Raw genomic sequence first — 9,791 nt, 5'->3', positions numbered from 1 at the left:
CAGTATTGTGCTGCGTAGGATTTTATATCAAATATTTATTATGTATTATGTTCCACATGTTTACAAATATGAACACCCAACAGTTATATAGAACATTTTCTATAGAGTAGTTTTAGAGCATTACTGTATACATTTACAGGCCAAACATTTTACTTAAATTGTTGACTTTTGCACATGAAGAGTTGGTGATAGGTTCAGATACGCTTTAGGACATACATTTAAATGCATAAATACAAAAGAACATCTTGGCATGTAATCAACACAAGAAAAGAGGAGTCCAAACATTTAGTTTCGCGCGGCTGCACTGCATACACGTCCTACGTTAATTCTTGAGTCGGAAAAGTGAAATTAGCACCGTTACTAAACTGTTAGCAAGCCGAAACCCTCATAAGAATATATTTAAGATCCAACTTGTAGTGTTTTTGCCTCTTGCTATTTTAATATTCCTAATAATATTACATTATTCACATATAATATGAAAGCATGTCCATATGTTTATTGTAGTTTTATGTGAGCCAGGTTAGCAAGGTATTTATCAAACTGAACCAAACAGACATATCTTTACAAAGAAATCGCGAGATGTATATCAATTTAAGTACATTATAATATTACAGCACATATGTGATATCAAAAAATAATGTTGTACAAGTTTTATTTCAATCTAGCATTACTGTTTTGACTATTTTAACGTGAAAGTTTCTGTGAATTCTATGGAAAACGTTGGATTTTTTTTTTCCCATGCTTCAAACAACTGGTCTTACACGTTTATTATAAACATTAGGGGCAATTTAAATAATGACATTACCATTCACGACGCCAAAACCTAAAATAGCGAAGCTCTCAGTAAATGGCATTTTTATAAAAACAACTTATGTTCAAAAATTGTACAAGATAACATAGCACGGTATCCCTCTTGAGCCCGAGCAAAAACGTGTGCAATGTTTGAGAGAACAACATACGAAAAAGACGTGAAGGTTGAATCCACGAGCAGGCGCTTTCAGTAACCGTTTAACCCTTGATCTGAGACCAAATTCACCCGAAACGTTAATTCAAACATATACAAAAATGAAAAGCGGGTCTTAAATGGGTGCTAAACCGCAGGTGGAGTCGGCTCTCTGTGCGTCTTCTCCGGCAGCCGACGACATTCGCCGGCGATCGTTTCTATTGGCGTTCAGTCCAGTGTCCAAAAAGACAGATTCATTCGGGGTCATTTCAGAAAAATCAGGTAAAAGGCCATACACATACAGGATGCCGCCACAGCGATGTGGAGCCGTGTGCCTATTACTGCAGCTGCAGACCAAAGAGAAAACACAGTCGGCGTCAAAACTCACTGCAGCACAATGATCTTCAGTACGGCTCCGACAGAGTGCCTACCTTTGTAAAAGACTCCCCAGACGCCTTTCTTCTCAGACAGGAGCCAGCTGTTCAGACGAGGCACCTTCTTCAGGTAAGCGCAGGTGCAGATGAAGAGAAGCCCGAATACGAGAATCCCGTCGAAAGAGTACACTGTGAATTAAGGGGTACACATTAACCCTCGGTTACAAGCAGCTTAAAAGGTAACAAAAAGCTGAATTATTAGCATCATTACTCCAGTGTTTAGTGTCTCATTATCTAATGTACTACGTTATACTTGGTGTATTTCGATCAAATAATGCAGTCAGGGTGAGCATAAAGGGCTTATTTTAAAATCCCAATTATCCAAACTTTAAAATTGTATAAATTATTTTATTTTCAATAGTGAGTGTCTGTACTGACTGCATTAAACTGAGACTTTTTACTTGAATATCTTTTGATTGCTTCATTAAATGTATAAGTGTATAAATAGTTTTAATGTGTTAGCTGTATTTTGTGTAATAATATATATATATATATATATATATATATATATATATATATATATATAGTTTGTAATCAACTATAGTTTGATTGAAATTAATTGGAATGCATAATAAAAAAACAGAAAACAATATAAATCAATTCAAAGTGCATTAAAGCGTGCGAGACGTAATTAAAATCGTGTTCATTTATTTACAGCGCAAAACCGTGAAAGGATGTTCCGAAGTGAAGTAAACATTAACGGATATCCCCTTCTCAGGGAGTAGGCAGCAATGAACGCTGTGAAGGGACCGTGTCGATCGGAAAACAGTTCATGCACTGAGCTCTCTTCCGGTCGGCGTATGACATCAAAGCAACGCGAGAGCGATTGTAAAGAGCATATGAAACCATCAGCTGTCAAACGCTCTCGCGGTACTTTGATGTCATACACCGATCGGTCGATGCAGCCCCGCTTCTTAATTTAATTTCTTAATATGAAATTCGAATGACGTGACAATTAGAGTATGTATCGATTCTGTCAACAATAATAATTTAATTCAACAATAATTTTCAGGGTTTGATGTATTGAATTGAAAATTACAGACCTGTATCTCTCCTCCCATTCATGGCTAAGACACTAGAGCGTGTTGTCTTTAACCAAATCTCCTCCCATCTCTCACAAAACAATCTCCTGGACAGCAACCAATCAGGTTTCAAAAGCGGCCACTCCACAGAAACTGCACTTCTATCGGTCATTGAGGCACTGAGACGGTCAAGAGCACAATCAAAATCTTCAGTGCTTATCCTGTTGGACCTGTCTGCTGCTTTTGACACTGTAAACCATAACATTCTTCTATCAACCCTCAGACAGATGGGTGTCTCTGGAACAGCCCTTCAGTGGTTTGAGTCCTACCTCTCTGGTAGGTCTTTCAGGGTATCATCATGGAGGTGATGTCTCAGAGTCTCATCACCTCAATACTGGAGTGCCTCAGGGCTCAGTACTTGGGCCACTGCTTTTTTCCATCTACATGACATCACTGGGTTCTGTCATTCTGAAGCATGGCTTCTCTTATCACTGCTATGCTGACGACACACTCAACTCCATCTCTCCTTTCAACCAGACGATCCCACTGTTTCTGCACGTATTTCTGCGTGCCTAAACGACATCTCAGTCTGGATGAAGGATCATCACCTACAGTTAAACCTCACAAAACAGAGCTCCTCGTTTTTTCCGCCAATCCCAACATACAGCACAAACTATCTTTTCAGCTAGGCTCGGCTACTGTATCCTCGTCTAGGTCAGCTAGGAACCTTGGAGTGACCATTGACGACCAGCTAACTTTCACTGAGCACATTTCAAAAACTGCTCGATCTTGTAGGTTTGTGCTGTACAACATCAGGAAAATCAGACCATACTTATCAGAACACGCTACACAGATCCTCGTCCAGGCACTAGTCCTGAGCAGACTGGATTACTGCAACGCCCTCCTTGCTGGCCTCCCAGCCTCTACAACCAGACCTCTTCAGATGGTCCAGAATGCAGCGGCTAGGGTGGTCTTCAGCGAACCAAGGAGGGCCCACGTCACACCCTCTTCATTAGTTTACACTGGCTTCCTATAGATGCCCGCATCAAATTCAAATCCCTGATGCTGGCCTACAGGACAATCACAGGCTCCGCTCCCTCGTACTTACACTCACTAATTGAATCATATGTTCCTCCAGGTGCCTACGCGCTCTGCAAACGAAAGGCGTCTTGCAGTGCCTTCACAAAAAGGTGCAAAATCACTCTTGCGCACCTTCACCTGGTCTGTTCCTCGCTGGTGGAACGATCTGCCCATTGCCACTAGGGCAGCAGAGTCACTAGCAGTCTTCAAAAACCAACTCAAAACTCATCTTTTTCGTTTGCACTTGACCCAACATTGATAGCACTCTCTTCTTCTTCTTCTCCTGCTCCTTCCTATCCTTTTCTTGTTTAAAAAAAAAAAAAAAAAAAAAAAAAAAAAAAAGCCTTGTGTCTGTCGCGTTAGGTAAGACAAGACCCCACTCAAGAGCACTTATGCACTACTGCCCTTTTGCTGATATTAATTTGCTTCTATATGCCTACCTCATTTGTACGTCGCTTTGGATAAAGGCGTCTGCTAAATGACTAAATGTAATGTAAATGTAAATGTGATGTGATACGAGCTAGTCGTTCGTTCGATTTAATGGCCATTTGTTAGCATGATTTATTGTAATGCTTTTTTCCTTGGTTTGCCAGATCAAAGCGTGGCAGAACTACTACTTGTTCAGATGGCAATATCCGGTGAAAATGTATTTATTATTTGGTTCGTATTTTCCAAGACGTAGTTTAGAATCTGCGATTAGTAAATGCAGGATTCCCCTGCGGTGACTGACAGCTACACATTCACCTCAAAACATTAGATTCATCCGCGCTGCGCCGGAGCGTATATAGGATATATACTTCCGCAAGGAACTGCTATACCACATCTTCAAACATAGGCGGCGACATAGACACAACTTACGGTCTGTAGCTTTAAGAATTTTTTTAATTTAGATGATGATCACAAACAAATGTACTACTTTTAAGGGAATATTCTTTTAAAAAGACATCCAGAATCCTCAACATAGTGTACACTTTTTAACATAATGTTGGTAGTATTATACATAGTTTAAAAATATATATAAAAACTAAATTTCGGTCAGCTCTCGGCTGATTTGTGATGTTCAGAGATCAGTGTGAACCTGGACCTGTCAAACATCAGAGGACTCAAACGCCGGCAGCGCTGAATGACAATGTTTATAAAAGCAGTTTGATTTAGATGGCATTATGATATTACGCTCGTGTTTTAATTAAAGCTATCGGGATAAAAGTTAAACCAGCTGCGGCTCTATATAATGAGCCACGTCCACACACACACACACACACACACACACACACACACACACACACACAGTCAAATGACTGACAGCATTCATCTCTATCTGACCACAGAGACGTCCTGTACAGTCCACATCATAACACGCGTCTTTATTAACATACCGTTTGTCATTTTTCGCAGCTTTCAAATCCCGTGTTGAGAAGAAGCGCAAGTTGCCAGTGGTGTTTTATTTACTCTCCTCATCAGTTCCGCGTAGACACAGCATAGGCTTCCGGTAGCGCGGAATTATGGGAAAACACCATGCAGATTAAAAGCCTTCGCTTCGTTACAGGTAACACTGTCATAGTTGTGTTTTTACAGTCGGTGGGTTAAAGAAATCAAAATATTAGTAGTCTACATACTACTACTTCTAAAACATATACATATATGTTATGAAATTATATAATTTTGACAAAACTGTTGCGTGACATATAGCATTAATTCTATAAAATTATTAGAATTAATAGTAATACTTGATGGTGATATTAAATTATTAAATCAAAACACACACAGGCTACACTTTTATACTATATATATATATATATATATATATATATATATATATATATATATATATATATATATATATATATATACACACACACACATTTTCTTAAAGCTGCAATAAGTTTCTAGCGGTTAATAAAAAAGAACTTTCTTGCATTTTGCGGAAGAACATTGTAGCCGGATCTACTTCTCTCTGTTTACGTCTATGATGAGTCGCGCAGGTACCGGGCCACACCCCAGCGGTGTTTGTGAATTACCCGAACCCGTCTAAATAGTCCGAATATACTTAAGACGATAGGTACACCGCAGAGATTCAGGACAAGCCACTTTTTTTTTGCAGTACGCTCTATGTCAAATGCGTCTGATGAGTGGAATATAATTCAGCGCGGAAAACACACGCGCTGCCTGCTTACTATTGTCGATAGCAGATATGTTTTAAAGACGCAGTAATCGTCAATCAGTGCTGAATGAGACCGACACCCATCGTGACACAGACCCGAGTGTTTCTCCTCCCGCCTCTAATAGCATCCTGCTGATCCTGGCAGGGTCTCTCAATGACAATGTTCTTGGCAGGAGAAAGAGAGCAGAAGGTGTGCTCAGCTGTCGTCTGACAGTACTTGGCAACCTCTGTGTTGGCATGTTTTATTTGTGTGTGCGGATCCTAATGTAAGCCATTAGTGCCTACCGCCATTACGTCATGGTTTCTAAAAGCATTAATGGTAAAGTTGTTCTCCTGTTATCATAAAAATGCCACCTGGACCGTTAGAAGTATTTAAAAATGTTGTTCAAAGGCTACACAAATTCAGTGTGTTCTCTGCCTGTTGAGAGAATGGGTCTTAGCAGATGCATTTTGGTAGGGAACAAAGCAGGTCACTTCTAAATGGGATTGAATCTGTATGTAATCCACCATCTGTCGGGCAACGGGCATCATGCTGAGGTGTGTTACGCAGGTAATCTGATGCCATTCGTTGTATCTAGCTGTGGAGCAACCAGTTTTACCTTTAAAACTGTGTTTATAGCCGTCCCGTCCCGTATCGTCCTCCTCCTGCTACAGACCTGTGCTTCAGCATGCTGCTGTATTACAAAACACAGGTAAGGTTTAACCTGCTTACAGAATTCATTACTGTATGTGAGGGACTATACTTTTTTTTTTTTTTTTAGTAATTTTTTAGTAATGTTTTGGTACTGTGAATTTGGGATTGGATTATTGGAATAATTTAATAAAATAATTTAATAAAATCTCACATGGCTAAAATGTACTTTTAAATTTTAAATGAAATAATCGGTAACAAATATAAAACGTATGATAATATTGTTGTTAACTGTAGCAGTACTATTGTAATTGTTTGCAATGTTTTAATTATAACATTGAATTATTTCTTCAAAAAATGTGTAAGATATTATAATGTTATATAATTGAAATAAATATACACTAAAGCATGCAACACCCCAAATAAGGCTTGTTTTCTGTCTACTTTGTATTGATTTATTTAAATAATACATAAATAAAATTTGAATTAGGGCTGTCAAATGATTAATTAAGGTTAATTAAACTATTAAGGTTTCTTAATGCATATTGTTTACAAAATATTTTTATATATAATATAAATCATAGTAGTAGAAATATATACCTAAATATAGTTAAATAATTTTTTTTTTTTTAACCATAAGGTTATTTCACAAAGAATTGGACAGAAGAATCAGCATACAGGTATTCTTTTCAGCCTTTTATGATTTTTTTATGATTTTTTTTTTTTTTTTTTTGGTAAGAACTTTGACAACATTTTGTCTTCTCCGTCCTTCAGAAAGCTCCAGCTGTGGCTCTGCTGCGTCTCAGCAGACTACTGAAGGTCTGGACGATCTCATTCGACCGAAGAAACTGTCCAACCCTGTTTCGGAGTCTTCTAGTCGTAGAAGTTTACATCGTGAGCTGCTAGTCAGCCACAGATGGTGAGCTAGAAAAGACAACAACCCCCCTCGCATTCGTTTACAGCACCAGACGGTTTTTCGGATGACTTGATGAGAAATTAGCAGTCTATTACAGTTGACTCACACAAAACGGGGAGCTTCTGAGATCTGGTGTGTGTTGAGACTGTGCTTTCAATTATGTGTGGATGAGGCCAATTCAGTGATCGGAGCATCTGCCGTCTGAACAGATTCACAACAGAGTATATGGATAGTACATAATTAGCATGTTAGCGCTCAACTCTCTTAAGTAGAACTAGCCCTTTAGACATTAAATTGGACATTTCCCTCGCACAACTGAACTAAAACTACTCCGTCTGATACAAAAAACGTTGTTTGCAACATTTAAATCGCATTGTTGCACTTTATACAGCGTTGAGAATTATAACCAATCACATACGATTCTGCTGAGCATTTAAATGCAATGTCCAATCAGAGGTGTTCCGATGAGTCATCGCTGAGAAGCCAGTTTCGTTCAGTGTACTCACTTGCTGAAGTTTAAAGAAGTTAGTCTGAATAACCATATAGATAAAAACAGTGTAATAATAATAATTAATTAACAATGTTTTTAATTAAAAATCATATTAAAAAATAATTTAACGCTCACATTTGTAACTCTGGACCATAAATCCAGTCATAAGGGTAAATTTTATGAAAAATTTTATTTATACATCAAACAACTATAGGCTACACGAAAATGAAATAAATAAGCATTACATTAATATATGGTTTGTTGGATTATTTGACAACTATTTGCATATATGGAATCTGAGGGTGTAAAAAAAAATCTAAATATTAAGAAAATAACCTTAGTTATTTATAATAACCTAAGTTATCCAAATGAAGTTCTTAGTAATGCATATTACTAATCAAAAATGACATTTTGATATATTTACGGTAGGGAAATTTCCGAAATATCTTCATGGAGTATGATCTTCACTAATGTCCTAATGATTTTTTGCATACAAGAAAAATCTATAATTTTAACCCATAAAATAACCCATTTTTTTGTTATTGCTACAAATATACAGTTCTATTTATCACTGATTTTGCTGAGTGCCAAATGTTCCTGGTTAAACATCTTTGTTGACCGTGGAACAACATCGTGAGCAACCGATCAGATTTGAAGAACCAGTTCATAGGTTTTGTGAAATATAGGCTTACAGTCAGTGTATGGTGCTTGTACATCGGCGTCGTCTATCATTTCCTCATTGAAAACCCACATTTTCCCTTATTTTTCAGGGGTCTCCTGCCTGAGGAGAAGCCGGAGCTGAAGCGGGTGCTGGAACAGAGGAGACTGGAGCAGTGCAGAGAGAGAGAACAAGCCTTACATCCACCGTCTGACCTCGAGCAAGAGCTGCACAAGAGACGCCAGAGACTCCTGGAGGTACGGGTTCGGTTTCACGCATGACGTCAGTTCTGTCACGACAGCTCTCGGAGGGGTTGGCATGGTTACATACGAGACGTGCCTGCCGCTTTAAATTGACAGCTTCTGATTGGCTGTCAACAATCTTGTTTTTCTGTGCCTTTGTCGTTATTGTTGTGGCGTGGCCGCTGCTATTCTTTAATATTGAGAATGAGTTTTTTAGAGCTGTATTTTTATCGTTATTTTTATTGTGATCGTGCTTGCTGTGAATGGGGATCTAAGATCTATTATTAGAGTTTTGTATTTCAACCAAAGGCATTTAGCACTTTAGGACTATGAGGACAACAATGGCATAATAAGAAAGAAAAAAAATCTTGCTTACCCAAAACCTTTGAACGACATTTTTATTGTGTATTAAGAGTATTTAGGAGACTCATTGGACCTGTGGTTCTTTCCTTATAGTATGAACAGGAAGAGCTGAGACGCAGAGAGCACCTACAAAACATGCCAGAGTTTGTTCGTGTGCGGGACAACCTGAGACACATCACCATCGCAGGCTACTGAACCAACAGAGGACAACAAAGATCCATTTTCTCGAGGAACTGGTTTTTTTAATCACCAATATGATTCAGTCATTTTGCGTTTTTGCATTTTGCTCTCTCAGCGCAACCAAAATCTGAAATGGCTATCATAGTGTACAAATGACTTTTTTTAAATCACAATCCAGGGCCCATTTAGAAAATGCCACTCTTAACGTGGCTGATCGATCGCAGGAAGCCCCGCCTTCTGAATAAAATAGCCAATCGCTGATCTGTGAAGTCAGTGCATCACTGCATCTGCTGTTAAAATTCCGGTTGCTGTAGAAACGGTCATGCGAGACATTTTTTGAGACATGAGACGTGCACATGCGCACTGGATGATCTTGTCTGAGAAATAAGCTTTTTATAGCTCTATTTGAGCAAAAAAAAAAACTATTAAAGTTGTTGTCAGATTTCATTGGTGTTTTGAAATATTAATTTTAATCATAAGCTTAATGAACAATTTGGAAGAATTTGACGTTTCCCAATTCAAAGAGATAGGAGCCACACTAAAGATGGCCACCAAGTGACATGACTTGTCTTAAAGAGACCTACCTAGGTGAAAATCAACTGTTCACTGTCCATTTAGAGTGTAGTGATGCACAAAGTGCATGTTTTTGGATATTAAAACGTGAATATAAT

General features: G+C 38.3%; 2 protein-coding genes across 2 annotated transcripts; one reads left to right on the top strand and one right to left on the bottom strand.

Annotated features, from left to right (window-relative positions):
- Positions 1-20: 20 nt before the first annotated feature.
- On the bottom strand, positions 21-4,992 carry tmem167b (transmembrane protein 167B). Its single transcript, XM_043251276.1, has 3 exons — positions 4,856-4,992; positions 1,375-1,506; positions 21-1,290 (listed from the first exon to the last, which is right to left on the bottom strand). The coding sequence occupies exons 1-3, from the start codon at positions 4,863-4,865 to the stop codon at positions 1,208-1,210; spliced, it is 225 nt and encodes a 74-aa protein (XP_043107211.1). The 5' UTR covers positions 4,866-4,992; the 3' UTR covers positions 21-1,207.
- A 466-nt stretch (positions 4,993-5,458) lies between these two features.
- si:ch211-160o17.6 (protein FAM107B) lies at positions 5,459-9,765 on the top strand. The gene is made up of 6 exons (XM_043252883.1): positions 5,459-6,177; positions 6,260-6,332; positions 6,912-6,951; positions 7,046-7,190; positions 8,448-8,592; positions 9,034-9,765. The coding sequence occupies exons 1-6, from the start codon at positions 6,170-6,172 to the stop codon at positions 9,133-9,135; spliced, it is 513 nt and encodes a 170-aa protein (XP_043108818.1). The 5' UTR covers positions 5,459-6,169; the 3' UTR covers positions 9,136-9,765.
- The last annotated feature ends 26 nt before the right edge of the window (positions 9,766-9,791 follow it).

The sequence above is a fragment of the Puntigrus tetrazona genome, chromosome 11, assembly GCF_018831695.1.
Source record: "Puntigrus tetrazona isolate hp1 chromosome 11, ASM1883169v1, whole genome shotgun sequence".
Taxonomy (NCBI): domain Eukaryota; kingdom Metazoa; phylum Chordata; class Actinopteri; order Cypriniformes; family Cyprinidae; genus Puntigrus; species Puntigrus tetrazona.
The sequence above is the reverse complement of the archived record's forward strand: the minus strand, read 5'-3'. Positions and strand labels throughout refer to the sequence as shown.